General features: G+C 40.6%; 1 protein-coding gene across 1 annotated transcript in view; it reads right to left on the bottom strand.

Annotated features, from left to right (window-relative positions):
* The window catches only part of LCOR (ligand dependent nuclear receptor corepressor), a 54,340-nt gene that overhangs the window by 9,759 nt on the left and 17,046 nt on the right, over positions 1-27,535 (bottom strand). Inside the window, exons 2-5 of the mRNA XM_082764846.1 lie at positions 15,537-15,602; positions 15,040-15,119; positions 5,959-6,091; positions 1,169-1,456 (exon numbers count right to left, since the gene is read on the bottom strand). Of these exons, the coding sequence (XP_082620972.1) occupies positions 1,169-1,456; positions 5,959-6,091; positions 15,040-15,119; positions 15,537-15,602 (567 nt within the window). The remainder of the gene's footprint in view (positions 1-1,168; positions 1,457-5,958; positions 6,092-15,039; positions 15,120-15,536; positions 15,603-27,535) is intronic.

Genomic DNA, 27,535 nt, shown 5'->3' with positions numbered 1-27,535 from the left:
GCATGCAAAAAAGACACTCGTTAATTACATTTATTATAACATTAACTAGAAATAAAAGCCTTTCAGCTAAACACAGAGGGCCTCCCTTTAAGAAGTGCCATATAACCTTGCACTGCAATTTGGTAACTGACGTGTGGCGACAACTTGCAATTATAAGTGTAATAAGTGTCCAGATGTCCCATCGCAATATTGTCAGACACCAGAAATTGACCTTCTTACAAGAGACTTCATAAACTTCAGTTCAACAACAAAGGATAAAGCGATATTTACAACTATGTACCAGCTAGCTACAGGTTTTGCTTTGGTTGTGTTGTTTTTTTTTTTAAGGCATCTTTTCAACTTGAGGATGGATAGCCTACCTTGTATTTAGTAGCACGGTTTCAGACATTTATTAACACGTTTCTAAAGAAGGGTAAAGAGGCTAAGTCCAACGCCATCAGTAAAATAGCTTCTGACAACTTCTATTCCACATTTGCAGAAAAAAAACACTTGCATACTATAATCACTCGCAGAATTTGCTTGTTAAAAACATTTTTTGATGGAAAGCAAGGTTTTCACTCTAAAACAAGCCCTGCAACACTGTTACAAGTTATTCAATCTGTGCTTTGCTGAACATGTCTATTTTTAAGGTAGAAAAAAATACTTTTCCAAATGCACAAATCAGGAAGTTTTGGACAGTTTGCGGTATCATTTTTGCAGCTTTCACAAAGCAATTTGTCACAAAAATTTAAAAAGATACTGCTTTAATGCTACAACCACGAAGAAAATAAATGCCATCAGTCCTTCAGTCGGAGTCTGTACTGATCTTCAGAAAGGAGACAATTTTCAGGACCACATGGTCTTGTCTTACCAGCAAGCGTGCAGCCTATTTTGACAGACTGTTTCTCATAGCTCCCAGCAGCAACAGCACATTTGAACCCAGAGGTTAGAGTATGTCCTGCCTTTTACCCTTCTTCAGAAAAATCACTCACGCCTATCAGCCTACATCCTTTCAAGATGTATTTTCCCTGCCAGCCTCATCCAGCTGGTCATTATTTTATTGTAATACATCTAACGCTTTTCCACTTCACATTTTACGTAAAATTGCAAACTTCTACTCGTTTGTTTGTGCAACAAGAATGCCATTCATGGATTGCCACAGGATGCAAGACACTGGTAAGAGTCCTACCTTGTTCACTAGGTTCTGACTGAGACTTTCTGACAGTAAGGTCCAGAGGTGAGTCTTGGTCAGCCATGAGAAGTTTGCTGAGCACAGGGTTCTGAGCAGTTGCAGCCGTGGGAGAGGAGGCGACCAGAGATGCTTTCAGCAGGCTTTGGTTCTTTGTGCTATTGGGCTGGCTGGAGTCCTGAGTAGAGCTATTTTTTGAGGTATATTCAGCAGCAAACTGTCGGATCATTCGCTGCATGATCTCACGGGCCACTAGGGGAATATTGGGGTCAGAGACCCTAGGACTGTCTGCAAACATTAGAGATTGTTTTTTTAAGGAAGCACTTTAGGTAAAACAGATTTTACATTAAGTCATTGTTTATTTAAAAAAAGTCAAGGATAAATTAGTTTCTGTAGAATATGTATTTAAGTCTTAGAATACCTGAACAAGAACCAGTGCTAATTCTGGTACAACCTTCCCAAAATAACAGTTTCCTATGAGATCTATAAAAATCTCATCTTTTGTTTTCAATATATCTGGCCAGACCTTTAAAAGGTGTGAAAATGGAAAAGAGAGCTAGACCCATGAAGAGAAGTACCAAGTAATGAAGTTCATTGCAAAAACATTGAACAGGTTATTCAGTGGAAGAATTGAATAACTTACCTGCAACTACAGAAGAGGAAAGGGGGAAGAATAGAGTTGCAGCGGTCCCCTATGAAATTACTGGGAAATAAAGCACTATATTTCTGATTCTTCAAAATAATTCACATGAAGATCAAGCGTCTTCCATCTCATCCTATCTACTGCTACACTAAAATGCATCAGATATTATTCAAAGAATTTTCCCCATACACAAAAAGCAAGAGGTGTCAAATTAAAACTAATTCTATTTCTAGAAGACTTGCTAAAAATACTGGTATGGAATGAGAAATGGAACAGGTAGAAGTCTACCCCCACCCTTTTTTTTTTTTTTTCCCCTCATGAAATAGCATATAAATACAAAACTATCTGGAAATATGGGCAACACAAACATATTCAAGTGAATTACTATTTTAGAGCAGTAGCAATTCATGATGTCAAAGTAAATCCACAGCTCCGACATCACAGATTGTGTCTTACAACTTCCTCCCAAGCATTGATGTTTTTTTCTGGCCAAATCAGGGTGGTTTTTTCCTGCTTATGTTTTTTTTTTTTTTTTTTTTTTTTTTACTTTTTTTTTTTTTTTTTAGGTTCCAGAAATGGCTCAAAAGGTTTGATTTTCTACTTCTGGAAAAGCATTCAGAGAAAATTGTGCAGAAGATGACCAAGTAAATCTAAAATCCACACTCAAAAAGGAACAACAGAAAAGTGTGTTGTTTTGTTTCTTATTTTTTGAAAAAGATTGCCCAGGTTGAAAGGCAATTTATCAAGATTGAGCTATTAGAAACATTTACTAAATCACCTGTTGGATATTAGTGTTAATTTGTCTTTTGCCACCATTTTTGACAAAAATGCATCAATCCAACAACCAGCTTCGAAGTTATCTATAAAAGCCAGCTGACACCAAGGTTTGAGTGTGGAGCTGCTCACAAAGCAGGGAGCCACAGCAAGCAGCTGCTCTGTTTCTTGATGAAAAAAATCATACTGAGCTTTGAACACCTATCAAGCCTGAATTCCTTCCTGTTAGGGTCAGCTTATTAAATCTAAGATCTTAGACAGTTACGATGCATAATCTTATCTTATAGGAATGGTATCTTAGAGGGTACAGTAGCTGTAAATTTCTTGGCTGTGTATGCAAATAGTTAATCATTTTATTGTGAAGCTTATAGGATATTTGTTTTTATTGTTGCTAAGCACATGACTCACCAAAAGTTCTAATAAATCATCAAGAGATGAGCCAAGCTTAAGTTTAGGTGTTTATATTCTCACCTTCTACCCAAGTGATCCATAAGGGCAAGCTGTAACAGGGAAGAAGCACGGAAACTTTCTCCAGCAAGTGTGACATTTCTTCCGTTTTCTAAGCTCTCTACACATCCTGCTGAAGGACATGTGAAAGGCTCTCAGAAAGCCTAGAAGGGCACAAACCACTGTTCTGGTCACACTGATGCCAACTATTTGGCATGTGCTTTTAATGTCTACATGTTGCAGCATGAATGCTCTGCGTAACTTACATTTTCCAAAGAATCATGCCTTTACAGTGCCCCCGCATTCACCTGTACAATTCAATAATGCTTACAGCTAAACTTATTTTCCAAATTCAGGCAGAAAATATTGTGCATGCCTACAGCCATGCATCTTTCTAATCTGCAACTTCAAAGAAACAGCACAGACCAACTACTAGGGCTTTCTAGTGCTGCTCAAAATAAATTCAATAATTCAGGACACTAATTTTTGAAGCAGAAGGGTAGTTACCTAGACATTAAAGGCTTCTTGCTCAATAGAAAGTCTGAATTTTAAATGTCAAGAATTAAAGCTGTTCAAAAGTGAGTGCAAAACATTTGCTGGTGCCTCGGCAGTGTTACTGGAAATCAACAGAATGTTTATTTTGATTCCAAGTATTTAGTTTCTTTGAAAAAAATTAGCTAAAGTATAGAGATAAATACAGCCAACATTTATCTACTCTAAGTTGTCTACTAAATAGCGCATCTGAGCTTTAAAGCCTCAATAGCCTTTGTGTGTTTTATCTATACTGAAATCTTAAAAGGGAAGCACCAACTGAAAAAGGTATGATTTCATTAAACCATCAGGAGAAGGTCCTATCCTGCCCCAACGTAAAGGTCTGATCAAACAGCTAGATACTACCACTTTGCTTTCACTGGAATTATGAATATTTGATAGAAGCATTAGTGAGTCGGAGTGCCATGGGCACAAAGCAGAGCAAGTAGATAAGATTAATGGACAGTAAGCCTGTTCAGAAAGTTTGCTGATAATGCTCGTTGTCTATGTATGTTAAGCACGAGTTCGTGTCCTTGACATGTAATAGGCATGCATCCGTTCACAGAACATCTGCATGTCCCCCAGTCCACGGGGGCTACAAAATACCAGCCTCAAATGTTATTGGCAGTGAGGATGGAAAGAAAAAAAAATAATAATTTCTGGCCTGAAGCCAGGAGAGCCAAGTACCTCTGAGCAACGCAGGAGCATCAGAATTCTACCATTCTTTGTGTCCTCTTTGGTATGACACTGCCTGGGGATCTCATGGCAATGGCATGAGTTAAAATAACCTTTTAAGCAATCTAAATACAGCCAAGCTGGACAGTGATGCATTAAGGATTCGGAACTGACTTCCTGCCAGGCTCCTTCCCCTCCCTTATTGCTCCTGCACCAAGAACAGCTCCGCCAGGGAAAAGAAAACAAGAGTATATTTAAAAAAAAAATGTCAGAGATTCTTAGTCATCTGAAGCGATTTCAATATCCTCATTCCGTGTATCTGACCACAGAGAAAGCCTTACATTATTTTCCTTCCAATAGGCAAGTATGCCGTTCGCATGAAACGCACACAGGTCACACAAAACTTTAAGCTCAGCGTTAAAGGGATGAGATATTTAACAAAACATTTGGGAGTGCTGAAAAGGCATTTCCTCACAACCACCATCACCACCAGAAAACTGAATTGGAAGAAAATAAAGTATTATATATTTATTTATTTATTTTTAAACTGCTCTGGATTTAAAGTGAGATGGGATAAATTCAAAAGCAAAAGGAAACATTAACCTTAAAAGAAAAAAGCCACTGAAAAGACAGACTTGGAATAAAAGCATTATCTGAGCTATCAGTAGTAATGCAATAACTATCCCTCCTACCATCCTACATGCTTGTATATTCCACGCAATTCATCATACTACACCGTTTGTATTTATTCATTTGAGCCATAAAAGAAAGGCTAAAATACTGTTATCTGCTTTAAACACCTTTAAATATTTTGGTCACTGTGAGGCTGGGCTGAAGACTGGCTACAGCAATTTCTAATTTGTTAAACTGAAGCCTTCATTGTCCCCCAGCAGACAGGTTGGAATTACTGATTTGGCAGATTTTCTCACGCATGGGTTAGACTGATAAGTACAATGCACTTTCACTCAGGATGCACTTGGATGCAACCTCTAGATTCCTGTTTCTCAGGTTGGCGGAAAACAGTGAAATGAGTTTTGTGCCTTCTTAGGAGTGCAGTTTAACTGATGTAACTCTCCAGAACAGATTTACAGTTTTCCAACACTGAGCTACTATTATTGCTCTCAGCATACTTCATAGTACTGATTTTCCAGTTCTTTTGCTGACCACTTTTTGAATTTTCCATTTACACCCTTCTGCACAATTCCAACTATATTTTGTATTGTGGATTGCTGGGGTGGGGGGTGGAAATTGCCACAGACCACAGTGAGAAGACTGCTGACCTCCTAAAAAAACACCCTGCGTTAATACAGATCCCTAAAATTAACAAATTTAATAAAAACAAGAAAATCCCACCTACCATCACCACTCTCCCCTTCTTCCAGATAGCCCAGTCACCTAAACGTTGGCTTCAGAGGAGTTCTGCTGGGTAAGAACCGAGTAATTCCTCCAAAATTGTAAGAACACTAGTGTTCTCGTGTTGAGTTTTACTTTAGGGTTAAATGTATTATGCTCTCTTCCACTTTCCCGAGACCACACTGTTGTACTGCTACATTATTTAAGAATCCATTTGCACTCATGGTAAATACATATAAAGAAGACAACTGACAAATACTGAACATGCAATGACAACTTGAACATCTGACTTGGTACCCGAATCACATACAAAAAGACAAGCAAAAAGGCAAGAGATATCATTTCCAATCCCCCCATCAAAACCAACCTTTTCTGTAAAAGACTGCATTGAGGAACTCTTCCGCTTGCCTTTCAAAACGAATGATTTTTGCTTGCTCTTGTCTAAGCAGAGCTTCTTGTCCAGCTTCCGAGGCTGGCTCATCCAGACTGACTAAGTGCTCCTGCAAAGATATTTAATATTTGTAAGATCTTCCTGACTCCAAAACGAAGCAAGTTCCTTAGGCATTAACTATTTTACTAAATTCAAAGCTTTGTCAGACACTCAGCACAGAGGTGAATCTATTTAAATTGAGACTTGAATTTTGACTACGCCAGAACATCCTGCTTTGCCTTGGTTTCCTGTCGTAAATGCAGCAGAAGACTGAAAGATTTGATACCATTATAGGACATAACAGCCCAGCATAAAGAAGATTTAGATATTTTACCACATCTGGCTGCAAATCACATAGCTAACATTTGTTCTTCAGCTATTACTTTTGCTTCCATAAAAAAAGGAAACATCGAGGGCAAAATACAGAAAAAAAACACCTTAATTTACACAGCTTTCATCCCAGTTGAGCAAGAAATGACCAAGCATTGGTAACAAACAGGTTAATTGTGAAGAGACTCAGCAGTGACTACTTTTAAGTGAAATCAACAGAAATTCACTGCTTACAACATCCGCAATGAATTAAAGTTCATTCTTTCATACAAGCGGAAGCAACTGAGTTATCTCAAATATTTCAAAACGGGTCTTTTAACTAGGATCATTAAATCCTGTGAGATGCCAAAATAAATTACTTTTTTTTTTTTTTTTTTTTTTTTAAATACAACTCAAGAAACTGGAAGACAATGGTTACAAAAATCCTGAATGCCTGGATTTCCCCACCCATCCTCCTTCCTCGTTTCTTTCTCTTCAATGCCTTATTCCCACTCAGGAGAATAATCCCTTTCGGGGCCCTTTCCTCCCACTTTCATTTTAAGCAATATTGAAGTTACCTGTATTTACCTACTGCAGGAATGCATACACAACCACTCTTTGGGTTTAGGGAGTGTTTTGTTTTGTTAACCTTTACATAGTATCAGTTACCATAATACCTTGGCTGTAACTGGCTTTTTGGCCTCTAACGTTCGAATTGATTTCTGATTCCTGTTCTCATGGGGCTAGGAGGGAAGGAGAAAACTGGCAATTCACTTACAGTTCACAATAAATGAAAGGAAGACAAAAAAAGAAGTCATTCTTAATTTTGTAACGCCTCAACTTTTAAGAGGTTTAATGAAATGAGGTTACATAATCAGCCTACAGTAAATTAACGAACGCAGCAGTCACATGAACTACGTGCAAAGGGTAATAATATGAACCAGCGTGGACTCTGGCCTGGCAACATGGGCACACGCTGTGAGATTTGTAGTGTAACAGCTTCCAAAAGTTCCCCCTCAAAAATAAGGGGGAGATACTCTACCAGGCAGTAGTTTGTGCTAAATCAAAAGGCGAGGAGCATGCAACGACAGAGGTGAGCAAAGCACGCTTGCCACGAAGGCACCGTTCTGCAGAACTCAAGCTTCCCAAGCACCTGATGCTGGTTTTTATACCACAGAATCCAGGCTTACCCTCAAACCTACCGGTTCTCATAGGAAAGACTAGTGCTTTTGACTCTTTAGGAGACTGAACTTGAACTGGGTGGTTAACTACAGACACAGCTTTGCTCCTGTGCCAGGTACACCTGCACCAGTGGTGCTCCTGCCGTTCACAGGCATTTTATGAACACATTGAACACGCAGTTACACTTTTCCCATACTTCAGAGACATGAAGCATCAGTACAGGATGTCACAATGAAAATAGAGGTGGAAAGTCAACCCAATATTTTTTTCTCAGTTATTCTTTAGGTGAGACATTATAGAACACGCTTGCTTTCTGTTTTTCCAAGCTGTGTTTCCACGTCCAACAATGTTGAGCCCCGAATCTGTCCTGCCATCCCCCTTCAGCCATTATGAGGATAATTGCAAACCCAACTCAGTTTGCGTAAAAAGGAGACATTTGTGCAAATTAACTAACAGATTAGTTAATCTAGATGCTGCAGAAGCTTTAGCACAATCACTGCGATATCTAAGCATTTAAAACAAACTTTTTTACTTTTGTTTTACTTTAAAGGGAATCTCTGCAATCTGATGCAGAGATATTGGATAGATAAGATCCATTACAGTTAATTAGCACCCTCTGGCTAGGGTACCACATGCCATTGAAAAAAAAAAAAAAAAGCTCTTTAAATTCAAAGGACAAACAAGAGAATTGGGAAAAAAAGGCAATATTAAGGCAATATCAGCTTGATGGGATACTCTGCCCTTTGGCAGACTATAACTCTGGAAGAAGCCTAAAACAAAAGTAATCCTCATCCAACACAAGGCATCTCACATTTTCCTAGTACTTTTTGCAATTAAGACATTACACAGCAAGCATCATACCGGCCTGAGTAGAAACTCTATGGAAACAATTTGGCAGCAGCACGCCGCACCATGAACAAGTATACTCATGTTATTCACGTATAGGTAATGCATGATGAACACAATTTAATTGACCTAGACTAGCCAAAACTGGACATTTTTTTACATAGAGAAGGAATGATGAAAATAGAGATAGCCAGGAGAAAAAAACACACTTGCAAGCAGCTTACTCTGGTGAATGGCCGAGTAAAGGATCATTTGATGTGCATCCAGGAGAACAGGGGAGTAGCAAGGGAGCACACTGCCGAGTTCTTACCTCTCATACTAAGGACCATGCATCTTTCCTTGCTAGTTTTTATTATTGTCCAAGACAACAGAATGTAAAGAAATAGTTATACAAAGTCAGATTTAACCCTATGTACAGGGGGAAAAAAGAAAAAAAGAATCTTCAGCTGCTCTCTGGCATCTTCAGATCAGTATTGACCACATAAGACAAAATTTATGAGAAAGATTTCTGCTTACTGCACTTTTAGGTTTTCTTATCACTTTGTGTCAAAGTTATTCCAGCAATTTTTGTAGCTGGTTAACTCCTCAGAGAAAATTCACAAGCTTTGACACTAATTATTTGTGATTATTATTCAAAGTCTACTTCCAAAAGTCCTTTTTGTTTGTTTGTTTTGATTTTCCATCACTCTCCCCAATAAACATTTCGATCTGCTATCTTCAGTCTTATCCTCTCACTCTAATCCTGAATCATATCAAAGTTTTCAGTACCACCATGCAGGCAGCAGCAATGAATATTGCTGAGAGACCACCTAATCCTGGACATCCCAGTCCTGTCAGCACTGGGGTTGGATCCACACTACCCTCCTTGCAGGTAGCATTGATACAGCAAACCCAAACTCTAAATGGCTGGTGTGAAGACAGAATACGAGATCATCCCTACCTATCTTCCTGCAGAAAACACAAAGAGGCTTCCCACAGACCACCTGGGGCTGTCAGGCCAACACAGGGTCCCGAGGACACAGCGTGGGCTCCCAGCCCTCCCAAGGCAGGATCAGGAACATTTCAGCATCCCTAGATTGCCTTCTCCAACACTTCCTTGTACAGTCTTTTTAACTCTTAGCCAGTGCAAAGTGGAATATTATTTTCTGTAGACGAGTCTTAAGTACACCTGGGACACAATGCCTTCCTTCTACTTTCAGGAAAAAAACTCAGCCTGTCTTAAAACAAAAACAGACAAGCAAAAACCCCACACCAAATAAACAACAGAAACACAACCCAGTCATTCCGGTTGCTTGTGCTTCCACACTACTCGTTTCCTTTCCACCTCTCTCAAAACACTATGTCCAGCTGAGGCTTCACCAGCACTCGGGCAAGAGAAGAATTTCCTCTCCAGGTATTAAGACAAATGCCTCTCTTGATAGATCCCCCCGAACAGTTGACTGCTGTTACAGCGCTATCATGTTTCAGACATCTGTAACTGGTGACTTGACAAAACAGGTTTCGGTCTATCCCATTTCTCAAATTTGTCAAGATCATTTTCAATTTTGTGCACGCCATTTGAAGCACCTGCAACCGTTCCCAGCTTGGCATCAGCTAAAAATTCAGATGGTTTAATTACTTTTAAGACAACCCTCACTTACTGAGGATGCGAGCTTTTATAGTAAGAGCCAGTACTGAGTACTGAGTTCCTCATTAACCAGGATGACTGATTTGTCAGATTTATCAAACTCCAAGCAAATTTAATTTAACTGATCCATGGATATTGAATATCATTTATTATCTATAGTAAGAAAAATCACATTCAGCTGAAATACAATATGCTTACATTCACATTTACACACAAGCAAAGCTAACCCAGCCGGAGATTATCACCAACAGCTTCTTTGGGTTTTAGCCTCTATATCTAATTAAAGTCATCCAATAAAAAAATTGCCACTATCAATGCTTGATTTTTTTCTTTTAAAGTGATGAAATCCACTAAAAACGTTTTACAACATCTTGCAGCACACCTAAGATTTCCATACACAGTCTACGACCTTCTAAAGCAATCAGAAATCCTAACAGGTCTGCAACTTCAACTCATTTTCAGACAATTCCTTTGCCGTCATCAATTATTCTATGAGTTAATGCTTTAAATGACAGCGGTAGCTTCTCTCCAGATTACCCAGACAATGAGAACTGAACTGCATGGAAAGTGGCTTCGTTGCTCCACAGCGAAAGGACACGGCATTCAGAGGCTGTTATTATGACTAATCATAATCAAATAATGGCATGATATTAGCTTTAGATGTTTAAGGCAATTACTTCCAAGCTTTCAAAAATATCCAAATTGTTTGAGGATTCAGAGTTCCTCTGATACGACTCCTTCACACGCTGTACACCACCACACGTCTTCACAATCAGGAGAGCTGTTTGAGGCCCTTAGAGCAGAGCTGGGGTATTTTGTGGTACTTCAAACACCAGGCTCACCCTTCTGCCATCAGCAACAGGAGGCTCCAGAACACGTTCCAGAAGTCATTTTCTCTCTTGCTATTTTTATAGCTTAAATATATCTATAAAATAGTTAATGTGCTTAGAGTATTATCCTTCTTGTTCTGCTCTCACCAACTAATGAGATTAGAGTCGTTCCCCTCCCCTTTTATTTTTTTATTTAAACAAAAAGTACAAATTCCTTTATGTAGCTTTAGACAGCTGCATTTTCTTCTCCAAAGGAATATACTCAAATTAAGCCTTCTTTAAAGATTCATTTCCCAATTTCCTCTTATTACTGCTGCTTTTCTCTGACCTTATCTATCTGCATCTTTTTACAAAAATATCTGGAAGTAGGCTTGTGCTTTGCATACTGGCACGTGGCAGGCAAGGCTACTGCCTTTGACACAACCATTCTAGATGGAGCCACAGATTTCTTCCGCAGTCACAGCTCTGTCAGTTTTCTTAACAAGCCACACTGAAAAATTAAGAACCATAATTAGGAAGTCAAATATAGTTAAATTTCAATCCAGCTGAATTGATAGATCTTATCTGTACCACAGCCTTTTAGAAGGAAAAGGGACAAGACAAATAAAACCAACCACACGTCTTAAATCTTCCCCGAGAAGGATGAAGCCCAGAGGGAGCTGGGAATTACCACATTTGCAGATTAGCCAACTGAGAGTTCACCGGGTTTGGCCCCACCGAACGCAATCTGTTTCCTTTCACTGCGAGCACGCCGCTGGAGCTGCTAACTTTGTACTTTGTCGCTCAGTGCCCATGCGCACCCCTGCACACAGGCACGTGCTGATGGCCTGCTGGCAGCTCCCGAGCTAACTAGCTGCTCTCTCTGATCAAAATACAACAGCACGATAGTTGTGTGTTTTCTACGATGGAAGAAAAAAAATCCAGTTTCTAAAAGCTTTACAGAACTGCATACAACCCTTTGGATATGGGCAAAAATGTGCCTGGGAGATTTTAGCTCCTGACTCGGCATGTATTTTACTGTCTTTCTCAAACGGACACACTTAAGTCCATTCCTCTATCAAAAGCCATCTTGTATTTTGACTGGCAAAAAAAAAAATCCATGCATTTGCAAGTAGATCTACTGCTACAAATAAATTAATCTCTTCAGAATACTTCAGCAGATGGCTCCCCATCCTTTGAAGAACACATGTAATTGAATCTGATTGCTTGTAAAAGCAAGAATTAACATTGCTGAAAGGGGTGGGAGAGTAAGGGCAGTTTTCTTCCTTAAGCAGCTCTGCCAATAAACCAGCCAGGGCCTCCAACTCTCATCCTGGAGTCCAGGACTCAGTTCCCTTTAAGCATAGCTACCAGTCTCCTAAGTTACAGGTCATTCTGAGCAAATGAAATCCCAATAAAACACCACAGATTATTTTTGAATTTGTTAGACCGAGTACCTACATACCACTCAAAGGTGAGAACTGGGTACAGAATCACCTAGGTTGGAAGAGACCTCCAAAATCACCTGGTCCAACCTCTGACCTAACACTAACACCACTAGTAAGCTAATTATGTCACTAATTTAAGAGGGAGTACTGGTAGAGGTGTGCTCCTTGGAAAACGCCAGGCACAGCTATGTAGTGTTACAAGTTTCGTGTCTGCGTTGCTCCCAGCTGCAACATCAGTGAGGTGCCTTTTAACTCTGTAACTCACCACCACACAAGCAGAAACCCAATCATCCCATCCTACTTGGTTCTCTTCCTAAAAAGGCAAAGGGATGCACATCAATAACAAAAACGTGGAATAGAGATTGAGGCACGGAAAGCACAACTGCAACCACGTTACATACAGGAACAGATGGGTTTTAACTGTTTTAGAAGCTTGAACCTGCAACTCCCTAAAAAGAGGGTTTAAAGGTACCATTACAGATGTTGAATGGAAGATATTTCAAGCCAAACTAGTACCCTTCCTAATTTATTTCAGTCCATCAGCTAAAGACTGTCCATCATTTGGGTAAATCAAGTTACTAACTTTTTTGTAACAATCAAGTCTTGGAGGTTTTATTTCAAATGATGGTGTTAAACCCACGCTATGTGAAGACCCCCGTAAGAGAGCCATATTTAACTTCATATTGCATCTAATGACATCTGTGATGGCCAGCAATGAAGCCATTTAGCAGACCCACACAGGAAAGGAAGCACTCCCACCACGCCATCTCCCATAGCCAACATATGAAGCACTCACTAGGTCTCAAAGGAGCCATATTCCTCCCTCCCTCCCTCCAAAAAAAAAAAAAAAAACACAACGGAACTGATCTAAAGGCTGGGGGTGGGCAGGAAGAGAGGAAAGAAAAATCCCATGTACTCCAAAGCAGCTCTGACAGCTCCGGGCCCAGCGTGAGGAGAATCACCAGGATTAACAGAGAAGCCACAAGTCTGATGGGAATGGACTGGCTCACCCTTTTTTCCCCCCATTCCTTCATCCTCGAGACAGCCAGTCATTATCTGGCCATGCAGCAAGCAAGCCTGTGTACAGAGCTCTCTTTGCTGTCTCTGTTTATCAATCAGCTGTAAGAAAAATAGCTGAAAGAAGCATTTTTGGCTACCGAAGTGTAAAACAACAGGAATGGCTTGGGTTCTATTTATAAAAACTATTCTACCATGCCCGTAGTGACTGACACTAACATTTACCTCTGTTAACTCACATTTGTCTCTGGACAGCCCCAAATTCACAGCCTCCATCCCTTCACCTTTTGCTTTTGCCTATCGATGCTGCACACCCCTGCTGCATTCTGTGTCATTCTGTGCACACAACCCTAAAATCTCTTTAGACCCTGATGCCAAAAACTGCTCCTTGGAGCAACGCTGGATGGGACCACACCTGCATCTTTCTTTTGTCCATTTAAAAGATCCCAAACAGCACAGTCTGCAACCAGGTGAGGAACCACCTTTAGCATGAAGGTTATGTTTCCAGTGCTCAGTGACAGAAAGCCTAGCCCATTGCACTGAAAATATAAATAGGGCCTATGAGGATGATGAAGTCTTTTTAAAAGATCCACCCATACTTCATTAGATTCTCCCAGCCTACAACGAGGCTGACCAGCCCGTAATATTTATTTCTTAATAAATTCAATGTGTTAGCTAGAACTGCACTAAACACTGAATTTCACCTTTTTATGAGATGATTCAAGTTAAACAAGACAGGACTCCTAGCGTCACGAGTATACATAAAGCTTACCTGCTGTCAGTGTCAATGAAGAAGTATCACGCCTTACACCTGTTCTAAACGTAAGCATTCCTACCTCTCCTCCCAGTGCCTTAACAAACAGTGTGACACAAAAATAAGCTCAGACTGGCAACACAGCAAGTACCGGTGTCAACAAGGAGGTACTTCCTTCATGAACAAAGCTATGGTAGCTGCTGCAGAGGAAAGGGTGCTTGTGGTTCTTTTGTAAGCCTACAGAGAACCACTCTGCACAGCCTGTTACACTGTGCAGGAAGTAGTAGTAGGGAAAACTTCTTCTGCTGGCACTCTTAAGACAGATGACCCTTTCTGCTTGTGCTATAGAGCAATCATTATTTCAACACATGGGCCGAGCAACAATCATGTACAGCATGGTAACCTTTGTTTTATATACAGCCATAATCTGATTAAGAAAACAAACTAGAGGTGAAAATGTTGGCAAAGCTGACTTGTCCGCATTTAGGGTGAGACGTGGTTATAAACAAGCACAATAGAAAACCTGACATATACAGGAGCGCTTTAATAAAAGGATATGGCCCACAGGGAAAGAGATTCCAAGATACAGAACAAGACTCGAGGTTGTTAGAAGGGACCGTATTTCCATACTGAAGATAAGCCCAGGGTCTGGCTGTAGTAAACATACACAAGCCACAGCTTGGCTCCCTTGGGAAGAGTTGCATGATCACAATAAGATCACTTACAAAGAACTCAAAATTCAACAATCCACAAAACAAATTAAAAAAAAAATACAGAAAGAGCTACTACACATACACAAAAAAAAAAAAACACCACACCTTCATCACATACCACAAAGGAAAAGTTGCAGACAAGAAGCAAGTCTCTTCATTAACTTGAATTATTTTAATTCAGAAAGCCTTTTTCCATGGGAGGGGAAAGGGGAAGGAGGTTGCAGGTTTTCTATGTTCAGTTAACTAGGAGCAGCAAACTCCCTCCCTTTGTCCCTCCCCTACAACTACTAGCTTCACACATCTGCATTGTTACCTTCACTTTTTCTCTTCTCAGGCAGCAGAAAAGACAATTTTCATCAAAAGACCAATCAGAAACACCTTCAGGCTCACAGTCTGTAAATCAGAGGAATAGCAGATTACTTCATATTCATAAACCGCGACACAACTGGAGCCAAAAGAGAAATGCCGAATTAAATACCTGTTTCACAACATTCTTGCCTGCATTCTGAGGATGCAGGCTTCGTTTCAGCCATATTTCCAAATCCCCAGATTACCAAACTGTATACATTTTATCTCCGCACAACAAATATTTTTTTTCCCCGAGCACTGCCAAATACACTCCCAGCTACATAAAGATGAACGCACACTCATTAGTAATTTTAGCCAATATGAAACTAACTGTGAGCACTGCCTGGGGGAGGGGGAAAAAAGCACAAATCACCACGGTAACACACATTTTCTAGAGGCAGAGCTGGGGCTGCTTCTGTCATTAGAAATGCAGAACAAGATACAAACATAGAGATTGAATACCTTTAAACAAACTGAGATCTTTTAATAATCCAGGTCCAAACAGGCCTTCTAGAATACTTTCAAACCCTAAAAGCAAATAAAAGAATTGTTAGCTTTCTAGATTATGTACGTCACTCCAAGAATATTCACAATAGCAGTTCTATATTTATCTGTTCCAAGAAGAGAGCTCAACGTGTTTTCTCTTAGTATTACAAGATGCATGGGTCAATTATGATGACTGAACTACTGGCAAACCATAGCACAGCCTAGAGTCCACTGACTCCTGCACTTAGCTAGGTTAAGAACAAAGAACAGCATGACATTGAAATAAACCATTTTGAACAGAAAATAGCAAGTTTTAAGTCCTACAACGAGCTTCACAACACCAGGGAAGTGCTATATGAAAAAAAATCTCTGGCTTAAGCCTCCAAACTTAAATAAGGTACGCTTTTGCAATTAAAAACAAATACTAAGTAATAATAATAATGCATTCTTCCATCTGAGTGGCATTCAGTTACAGTTCTGAATTTCAGCAAATGTTAGAATCAATATTTTCTGAAGAGTTACAGGTTTGAAGAGAGAAAATTAAAAGGAAAGGGATTCAGCAATGCCGTGCCCCTAAGGAACCAAATTCTAATCACTACACTGCTCATGTCATAGATCTGCATCTAAAATACACACTCTGATTTACTCCAGTGCCACGACTTATGCCGCACTTAAAAAATAAATCTAACCAATTTTATTTGATCCCAAACGAGGAAAAACCTTCACCAAAATTACTGCCATTATTTGGAAACGTTAAATCAATATTACACTAAACTCCTGCTGGCAGTAAAACCTACAGAGCTGTTAACTACCCGATACGGTGAGAAGCCAGGTTAACAAGAGGGAAAATGGAAAGTACAAAGATTATTTTAAGGGGCACAGACAAAGTCCACCTGCTTATAAAAATGCATTCCCATTACAATTGGGATAAAACTCAACTGTCACTCGCTGCTTTTCCTTCTCCTCCCCCCCCTCGCCTTCGCCTTGTAGGTTTAGTAACAGTTTGCATGTAGCTCAAGGCAGCTTCTCCTACTTGCCTGGATCTTTGCGAGGTAGAAGAAAAAGGGATTTTCTTACCAAATGAAAATACGGCTTTAAATTTAGAGAAAAATGCTCGGGTGAATCAGAAACAGATAAAAGGGCAGTTTCAGGTGGTTTTACAGGGGTTTCTTAAGCTAAGTGATTGCATACTCTGAAGGAAATCAATTATTGCACTGCAAACATGCAATAATTGTAAAATAACTCAGCCAATATACAGATCTAATACCACTGTTATTGCTTTTTTAGACAGCAGTCTTGTCTTCAAAGGGAAAGACAAGCAGCAATATACCCCTCTGGGTGTCAGCAAGAGTTTCGGTGCACTAACATCACTGGATACGAGATGCAGGACCCTATAGAATTTGAGCCTGCAATATCACCGCAGCAGCCAAAGCACTGCCAGAGAAATAACATCATCCTTGAACTAATGCCTATCTGAGGCTGACACTAAAAATCTAATCTCAGGAAGCACTGAATGGAGAACAAAAAAAAGTGTGAAAGGCCGACGGTGAAACAGCAGCCAGGAGTAAATAGAAACAGGGAGAATATCAGTAAACAAGGTGGAAAAGGAGAAAGCGGAAAAACATCCCGTTACACAGCACCTTGTCAGGCAGGGAAGAAGCACTGCCTCCAAAAAAAGCCAATTCAGGCTTCAGGAAGTGGCAGGAACAGTGGGAAAGGGCCGATCAACCTGACCTAGAAGAAAAATGGGGAGAATCAGGGTATTGACCCATAGGTTTATAACGCTGACCTTTTTATGGGGAGCCACCCCTCAGATTTTGTACCTGAAATTCAGCTCTCCAGTAAAACAAACAGCTAACCAACCTCATCCTTTCTCTCTTTGTCAAAAAAAAAAAAACAGTGCATATATATAAATAAATAAAAATTGAAAGAGCTCAGAAATTTTACTCAAACTCACCAGTCTTAAAATAGTAACTGCCAGTGACTCATGCCCCACGGTTTGCCATGCATGCAATTGCACACTGAAGTCCCTGCCAAGTTTTACAGCTTGGATATTGTACAATCATAGTTTGCTAGCCCACTGTTCTCAGGGATGCTAATGCCACTCGGTTTTTATTAATATTAAATATTGGATTTAGCAGTTGCATAGCAACAGCAGAACATCTTATGTGCAATGCTTGACATTAAAAAAGGCAAATAAGGGAAGTATGAATGTATTCAAAAATTATACTAAAGACTGGTAAGAACTGCCATGAAACCAAGCCCTACTCCCCCTAAATGCAAAATGCAATGCAGTAAAGACAATATGAGCCCTGCAATGTAATATTCAGTCATTTAGGACTCCAAAAGAGCAACTGTGTACTGTGTACATTTAATCATGCATAATACATTGAAAACAAAATCTTGAAAAAGGAGCTGCCTACTTTTTATAGTATTTTTTCTCTCCATTGTCACTGCTCTTAGAAGCTTGAAAAGAACATTTCTTTTCCCACCGATTGTCCTTTTCCATTTGGCAGATGATATTTTCCTGCATTTCAAATGGAACAGAAATTAACATGGCTGCCTCTGCTAAATTCCTGTTTCTGTATTTCTTCTTCTGTATCTCAGTGTCTGACAGTTCGCAGCAGCTGAAGAGCAGGGCTAGTGGAAAAGTTGCAGGAACAACAGAATTGGAAGAGGAAAAGGGAGGGAGATGCCAATATTTTAGAGGCTTCTCTTTTAGATACGTTCCTCACAATTAAAGTAGCCACACTGAACACTTACAATGTTACTGGTGACCTATAAAAGGGAAAAACATCTTTTGTTTTACATTAGTGTAAAAAATTTATAAGAAAAATAATTTTTCTAAAACAAAACATCTGCAAATAGCTTAAAGAAATCTCATCTCAGAAGGCTCTCCAGTAAGGGAGGAATAAGCAAAAAAAAAAAAAAAAACAGAAAGAACAAAGAAAATCCTTCGTACTGAAACAAGGGTGGAGTACATTCTTAAATTCACAGCTTGTTACATGTTATTTACTATTCCACAATTATTAGCTGCAGAAGTAAAGCAGCATTTAAGAAACATTGTCTAAAACATGCTCTGACAATCAGAATATGGATGTGCCATTTTTACACTGAAAGTAACAAGTACGGAAATTCAAACAAAAAGAAGAGTTGACCATCCAGCTTTCTGCATGGCCAAATTTCACTACTTTTATCCCTGCGTCAAAACTGTTTTATTTTCACCTTTTCTGGCACTTTCACCCTCCCTTCTGAAGCCAAATAAATCCATAAATATAAGCTTAACCTGTTAACCAACAAACTTCACCTAAAGATGGTTTAACTCCAAGCTTTACAATTTCCCACTTTTAAAAGCAGGAATGCAAGATCTTCAGATGGGGATGCCTTTCTGGACTGCCATTGATGCTGTTTGAAACGCAAGACTCGTGATAAATGTGTTTTTTCCCCCTGCAACAGCACAGCTCAAACATGTTCTTTAACACTTCCTACATAGTTCAGCCCTAAATGCATGGCCAAAGCAGTAAGGCACGTAGCACTTACTGGAAGTCAAATCATTGAGGGTAGTAAGGAAAAGAAGGGCTATAATCTGCCTTTACTATTTGATATTACATAGATTGTTAAAGAAGTCAAAGAAAAAGTTGAATACATACAGCTGGGGACCTGAAGGGGGAAATGAAAACATACCTGTATCAACTCTTCAGGCCAGCTATTATCATTTTTAACCTGTGACTAGCAATTTGTAAGCTAGATCTCAGTCTACGTAACCACTGCCCTGGCTAGTATTCAAGTGTAGTAGGTCTTACAGTCCAATTCCTACTGGAAAATAAGGCAACCAATTCCTCAGCATTTATTTACAAGAAGCAGGCCAACATACAGCAGCTTGCTCTTCAAAAGGGCAACTACAAAAAGCTGAAAGTTGAGTCAAATTGTTAAGACACCAGCCTCATATCTTCTGTAGAAATTCCTTAACTATTACCAACTTTTTACTAGATAACCCAATGCATCATGAAAAACCTGATCTGTTAATAAAAAATAATGATGTGGCAGTGAAAGCACAAAGAAGAGATAACAATCCCCTGGAGCAGCCACTGGATTCAGAGCAGAGACCAAGTCAAAACCCAGAAGTGTTCCAAAGGCCTGGACAAAGCGATGCACGTGGTTTTAGGGTAAACAAAGATGAAGCCAAAAAGAAGGCACACAATATGCATATTAACTTTACAAGTCTATAAGAATATGGCAGTATGTTAACTAAGTTTCAATTGAATGGCATACTACGCTATTTAACAAAAAAAAAAATCTATGACAGTTGTTTAATGTTCCTAAATTAATAGTCTTAAAATATTATGGAGATTATTTTAACTCTTATTTTTTACTCAAATAAGTATTTTCAGTTGTGTTGAATTCCATAAAGTCGTGGAATATTCAAAAGTCCCGGGGGACTGGAAAAAAGCTATCCCTCTGAAATATCAAAACATTGAACAGATGAGTACTCAACTCAATAAAGGCTTCTGAAAACAATGGAACAGCTCAGAGAACTTGCCTACTGTGGAATTAACAGCAGAAAGAGTGTCAATCAACACGGACTTAAGAAAAATATTTAATTTGACTGTTATGAAACTGAAAAGTTTGATTAGCAATAACAGGTTTAATACAATATTTTCAGATAAGCGTACCACTTCTGGCCTGGTGCCACGTATTTTGACTAGAACCAGCCAAAAAAAATAAGAACAGGAATAAAAATTCAGCCCAATACGCACCAAACAGATTAGAATTGATTAAGTGACAGTTCCTGAAACGTTAGCATCAATGGGGAAACCACTGCCAGTGGGTACTGGCTCCTGGCCCCAGGCCATTGAAGGTTTCAGACTTGGAGGAAAGCAGTGGGTAAGGCTGCAGGAGATACGAAGGCAGGAAGGGCAGCAAAGAGCAGAGGGGCCGGGTCGCTCGGGATGCTTAGCACAGACAATGCAGCCAAACACTGCTTCGGGAGGCTGGCAGGGGAGGCTAGAGAAAGCCACAAAAGAAAACACATCTAGGAACAGGAAAAAGAGCTTCTCAAAGGCATCCCTTGAGCAAGTGGCTAAAACTGGAAGCTGGTCAGACCCAGCCAGATGTAAGATAGTTTGACACGGGCACAACTGCAAACAGCAGAAGCACACCACCAGACCAGGCTGGGCTCTGATCGTCAAGAAGTTTTATTAGGGGAACTCGGGTTGGCCACCAGCACATTCTCCTCATCCTCTCCCCAGCTCTTACACCCACAAAATCAGGAGCCTCCTTACAGAGCAGGAGGCGGCCACCGCCATCCCATCAGGTTTTTATTGGATTTCTCATGCCTAGATTTTCTGGTCAAGATTGGATATATTTATCCACAGCTATGGGATTTGAAGCAGGAATTAATTCAGAAAAATCCTGCAGCCTCTGTGTAACACGGGAATTCTGTCTCTTTTAGGACAAAAATCTATTAAACTTGAACGTTTCAGTCACAGGCATCTTAATAGAAAGGCAAGACCAAGCAACAAGGGAGGAAAAAAAAAGTCACAGGACAGTTATTAATATAAACCAAGTCTCAGGACATCCATGCAATTATACAAGTTGTGAACATTCTTTTATTCAAGCAGCAAAACAAAAGAGCTTATCTACCTACGATGAGGAATCTTTGAATGGTGCCAAGTTAGACGACTACAGGTGAGAACAACTTCATCTCAGCTTCCTGGCGAACAAATGCTGAAAATGCCCATCCTTTTTCCAAAGCTCATGCTCTTGTGAATGGAGCTCCACTGCTCAGGGGCTTATTGTAGGCATCGATGCTCCAGGGACAGCAGCAGCTGTCCAGGGGCCTTAAATAGCAATAACCTGGTGCTGTAGGATACAGACAAGCATGTGGAGAACAGCTACCTACTGAAGGACGTTGAGATAGGAACTGTTTAAAGGAAGAACAGGCATAACCAAGTCCTATATGGTAATACTTAGCTCTTCCACAGCATTTTTCCACCAGAACACAAGACCTAATATGTGGTATCACCTGCTGAGGTCCCTCAGCAAGCCCTGGGAGCTCAGGAGAAGAGGAACCCTCACAGAGCGAGGGAGAATCTTCCTCGGAGAACCGAGCCCAAGCACATTTTCTCTGATGGAATATCAAACTCACAGCAAGGCATTTAAAAGTGAATGAGCTAAGTGTGGCAGAGACACAGCTACACCTCCAAACAGTGCTGCAATGTGCCTGCCTTCAGAACAGAAAAAAGCCCCACCGAATCCCCTAAAAGAGGGTAAATCTCTCTTCTCCATGGAGAACTGGGAGGCAAAGCAAGCAACTTATCAAGCTGTTCCTCAGCACACGAGATGGGAACAGATCTCTTCATTCTCTGTTAGTATTGCTACATCTCACTGTTTACAACAAAAGAAAAGAACCATCCCTCAAAAAAAATAAATCCCCCAAAGCAGAAGTGATAGCTTATAAAGCTTGTTTCCAGAGCACAGCACATAGCAAGGCAAACAGCACAGCATGGACCATCTCCTGACTCTTGCCAAGGGTTGTTTTTGTTTTGGTGATTTGATATCAAGATGAGAATCTCATTAAGGCGTGTAACCTTATCTCCAATCAAACATCTCTGCAGCAGAGCTCACCAAAAGCCGAGGACTTCCCAGTGGCTGCCTCAACACCACCTCGAGACAGAGCAGTCGCCCTGGCAGGCTGAGCTGTAATCTTCACGGGGATTTGCAGGGGTGGGAAGAGCCTCCCAGCTGCAGATAGCGCATCCCTAATCTGGCTGGCTGATCAGGCCAGGGGTGGTGGGCTTGTGTTGTACAATTCAACTCAAGATCAGGAGGTTTTTTACATGACTAACTTTCACTGAGCAGAAACTACCAACCAGCCAGAAGGTTTATCAACAGATTAAAAGAGCTGAACAGCCCAAGAATGAGCACACTCAATAGCACAAAACCACCACAGAAGTTTGTATAGAAACCCAAATATTTCTCCAACTCGAGGCAGTTTTTTCATACCCAACAGTGCTCAATTACTTACTGCAGGAAAAAAAGACTTCAAACTTTCTTCCTGCTGGAGACAACCTGTTAATGCTTCACTGCCAGGTGAAGTCAAGGTGACGTTAACTACCAGCATTTATCCCATACACCACGCTCCCCCAGCCCATGCCTAAGAACAGCCTTGCAGTAGATGGAATTGATCTGTCCAAAAAATACCTTCCATGATGGAGACTGCATTTCCAGCAGGGTCACTTTGCTGCCCCACTTCACTCCATGGGCACCGATCAGCCAGAGTCAGGTGTGCAGGCAGGCACAGGCTGCCACGAGGAGGGACAGCAGAGGCCCAAGTCCATTTGGACCGTGCAGAATCCCCCTTTGTCCCCAAAGAGCTGGGTATGTGGAAGCACAAGATACGGGTGATTTCCACCCCAGCCTCAAGAGATACGAATTAGCGTGGTGCCAAAGCGTGCCAGAGGTGTGGGTTAAAATGGCTGATATTTGTTTTATTTCACTTCCCACCCCAGCCCTATTTGAGCAGGTTCCCTTCTCCCAGCAACTTGGTCCTGCCCCACATCATTCCATCTCCAGTGCAACCACCAGGTGAAACCAGACCAGCTGAAACAATTCAGCTAAAACAGCCCAGAAAGGGGAGGCACGAGCTGCTGAATCCACTTAAACACAGGCCATGAGCAGAAAAGGCGTCTACTAAGCCACAGATACGATCTGGTGAATTCTTGGAGCATGGCTCAGTTTCACCTCCTTTTTCACAGGAGGTAGGTTATGTATCAGCATTCATTACTGCCTTAGCTCGATGCATTACTCTTTCTTTTTGGTTCTCTGCTAATTATATACAGTCCCTTGCCATCTCTACCTCTACGACAAAGGCAGAGATATTCAAATGCATACAGGGTCTGCAAAGTGCAATGGAAGTGTGATTCTCTTTAGGAAACTAAATCTAGTTGCATCACTTCCATCATTTAAAAATCTGATGCTGTCCAGGAAACAACAGACCTGTGAAAGTTGCCTGAATGCTTCTGAGCTGAGACATGCACATACTTGGCTGACCTGTACGGTAAGAACTGCCAAGGGCCTTTTTGTTCTTACTTCTGCCTGTAAGAGCCTACCTGATGTTAGAGAAGCCTCTGGCATAAGCCATTACATAATAGTCCAAATGAAAAGCAGGCCTTCTGACTCCAACAACATCCTCAAAATCCTTGTGCATCACAAGAGTATCACCACTTTATTAAGTGATTTTTTTTTTTTTATTAAGTTTCACTACACTAGCAAGTACATCTAGATTCCAATTGAGAAGCTAACAGTAGAAGAGAAGGATCTCAGTCACAGAAACAAAGCTGAATCCTGACTACAGTGAATATGAAGTATACCTGGCATTTTAAGAAGGCTTCCCAGAAATTCTGGAAAATTATCGGTAGCCTTTTCAGATGGACTGCTCAGTTTTGTCTCAACTGCAAGGCAAAAGTGATGATCTAGGTGAAATCAGTGGGTGTCCCAGGCGGCTAGCATCAACGTGGAAGAATAATTAGAACAGGGGGCAGGATGGAAGTTATGCCCCTTAAATTAAATAATAAATAATAATTCCCCCCCCCCCAAAAAAAAAAAAAAAAAAAAAAAAAAAAAAAAACAGATCTGTACACATAGGGAAATATCTTAACTCTGAAAGACATGAGCATAGAATTCCTACTGGCTGCAGAGCAGAGCACAACAACTAATTGTCACTGCAGAGGTTACATCTGAAAATCCACCTGAAGCGATGCACTCGTGCATCCCCAGCGCAAGGTGCAAACACACGGCGAGCACTGCTAAGCCGAACAGCCCACTCCAGCTTTACACGACAATAATAGCAAAAGCACAACGGTACAAAGGAAGCCCACAATAACTCTTGCATACAGCACTGAAGACACAGCTGTATTGTTACTTTTATGCCAGAATAAATGAGCAGAAATACCCGTTCTTCTCCTTCATTCACACCTCAGGTTATGCCACAGTAATAAAGAAACTGCAGGCCCCGATTTTCCTCTGGATGCAGAGAAGCGTAAGCACAGCTGCTGACAACTTTATAACACAAGATTATAGCAGCAAAACAATTTGGTGCTGAAATAAATTGTGGGAACTGAAATTGCCAGATGTGATGGAGCATTACTCAGTGTAGACTAGGAGCAGTGAACTTTCTTTTAAAAAAAGAATAACTACACACAGATGCAAGGAACTTGCAGTAAAGAGCTGTGAAACGGTCTGACCTTTGGTGTTTGGGGGAAATTCTCCTCAAGGAGAAAGTGACTGATAAATCTCTTACTTCTAACGCCACGTAACGTTTGCCATCATTTCATATAGCAATTCTTTGGATCTTACTAACCTTTGAGCTCCAGCTACACATCATCAATTCCATAAGCTGTGCCTAGAGATGTGCTTCACAGGAGAGGGACCCCGTTTCTTTACAGTACTTTGTGTACAACTATATAACTGGGGTTATGGTGAGCTTTTCTACTTCCTGCACAGCAACATCAGACAGAAGCAACGTTGCTTAACATCAGGCATTTCTATCCACACTCTTCCCTTTTCACTGGCAATACAAACAACCATACAAGTGCATTATTCTGTGCAGGAAGAGTCTCCCTGCATAGTTCAGTTATACCAACAGGAACAAGTGGCAGGACTAAGGACAGCACAGACACCAACGTTGCTGAAATCAAGACCTCTATCTGACTTTACTCTCAGCATGTCTTTCCCTTATTGAGATTGGAGGCAGGCATCTGAAGTTGGTACTGGATCAGAACTCAGAAGGCATTCTGATCATAAGATCTACTCTGAAGGACATATTCAAAACCAAAAGTCTTGGGATTAGGGTTGATGCAGAATAGGACAGAAAACATCATCTATGACAGCAACACAGGGTATCACTATTAGGTCTAAACATCTTTCCTGGTAACTACAGTGAATTTAGTGTCTACAGACTTTTTAACAGCTTAAATTGCTCTTAACCAAATTATATATACACAGTAATTTCAGCTCCTCCTATAATCTTTAAGTCCTGCCCAAACCAAGCAGTTCTGTGCAGCTTTTTGACACTGCTGAGTCTTCACCTTCTCCTTTACTCCAATACATTATCAGTCTAATTCAGGAAGTCAAACATCATCCACTGCATTTGGCTTGAAGTCATAATACTGTCCCCCTCACAAACTTACTTTTCCTTCTACTTGAAGTTGGTTGCTTGAAAGCAACGTGTGTGATCTGAACTGAGAGAAAACAGCAGTCCTGCACTTTCCGTGCACTAACTTTCTTAGTGTCACCGAATTACAGCAGAACCTCTGAATATGTTTAATAAAATCACGGGGTTCTGTTCAAGAACAACAAACTGTTACAGAGACAAACATCTGCAGGTCAGCCATCTCAAACAGAGCTTTGTTCCAGTTTTACAGTCAGTATGTCAATAAAGAGGTCTTTGCAGACCAGTCACTGCCTCGGGTCTGTTCAAAAATAAGGTCCCTGTTCAGGATGTTCAGCAGATCTAAAACTGATTCTTTGGTGGCAAGAAAGAAGCCAGAGAAAACACTCAGCCTTCTAAGAAACTGCCTACCACAGATCCTTTGTTCAAAACCTGAATTCAATTTTCCAGGTAATCTACACACAAAGCTTCTCCAGCCTGGCATTCCACACCACGTTGTATTGCTGAATTCAATGGAGACAGAAACACCACTAACAACTTCTATATGAAGAAACAACAGAAGCACTTCACGGGTTTGAGTGCTGCTTTGCTAGAAAAGCTTCAGCTTTTAAGATCAGGGTCACCGTCCACTTGTATTATATCCAAAGCAGCTCTTTTTGTAACTTCTCAACAGTCCTTTCAGAAAAGAATCTCATAAATGGATTTCCTAATCCATGGCTAGGAATTGCCAGCAGTACAACTGTATAAACAGCGAAGGAATTTGAAACAAACTGTGCTTCTGCGGGTTACATGCAAATCATCTGGTTCTAAAGGGCTGAGCCTGGAGCAGCACCACCAGATGCTCAGAGCTACAAAGCAGGCTGACACTTTGCAGCTACCTTCCCTTTGGGTCCTTCCTTCATCCAGAGTTCTTCACACACGAGTTTTGTTTAAGGGAGGAGCATCACGCACACGTAACGAACAAAGTACAGCACTAGGAGTGAACAACAAATGGTCAACGTGCAAGAAACCTGAATAACGATTTCATGTAAGCAGCTTACTCTCCACTGCTGTCAGTCTTATGCCTTCCATCCTCCGAAGGTTATTTCAGATAGAGCTGACATTTTTTTAAAGCATTCTTTGATACCAGAAATATCCCCATGCTCAAGGAAAAAATCAGACTTCTGGAACACGTTGAGCTTCAGCAGATTTTGTAAGATTTAAATAATCAATAGCACTCAATGAAGCTCAAATTCCCTTGAGAAGCCTGTAAGCAAACATAACAAACTTGCTTTTCTCTAAAACCACAGGAATAACACCGGAAGGGTGAGCAAAGGAACTAACCACTAAAAGACAACAAGACACCAGAGTAAGCCTTACAAAACACTGCACTTCCCAAGCACAAGGTCTTCCGAGAACATCTGCCAGCAGCAGCTCCGCCAAACAACTGCAGCCTTGCCTAAGAAGTTCATTACCCACACACGGAGCCGGGCAACAGAAGTGAAAACCTAAGCACAGAAACTGTAAGCAGTTATTTTAAAATGCTAGCCAGGAAGATTGGTAAGAGCTGTAATGGTGGGAATTCGAGGCACATGAAGAGGGGAAGGGTCCTTTCGTTTAAAAGGGGACAAGACTGGAAGCACGTGGGAGAACTAAAGGCTGCAGGGGAACCTGAGGAATCCACAGCTGCACAACAAACACTGCCATCAGCACCCAATGCACTTCGACAACTTAAGGAGTTGCTTATAGTAGCATTTCAATCAATAATTCAATTAAATAGTCATACTTGAATACATGAGACACTCCAAGAGGTGATCAAGTCAAA

This window comes from Aythya marila, assembly GCF_965140915.1.
Source record: "Aythya marila genome assembly, chromosome: 7".
Classification (NCBI taxonomy): domain Eukaryota; kingdom Metazoa; phylum Chordata; class Aves; order Anseriformes; family Anatidae; genus Aythya; species Aythya marila.
Note: the sequence above shows the minus strand (reverse complement) of the source record. Positions and strands in the feature narration are given on the sequence as shown.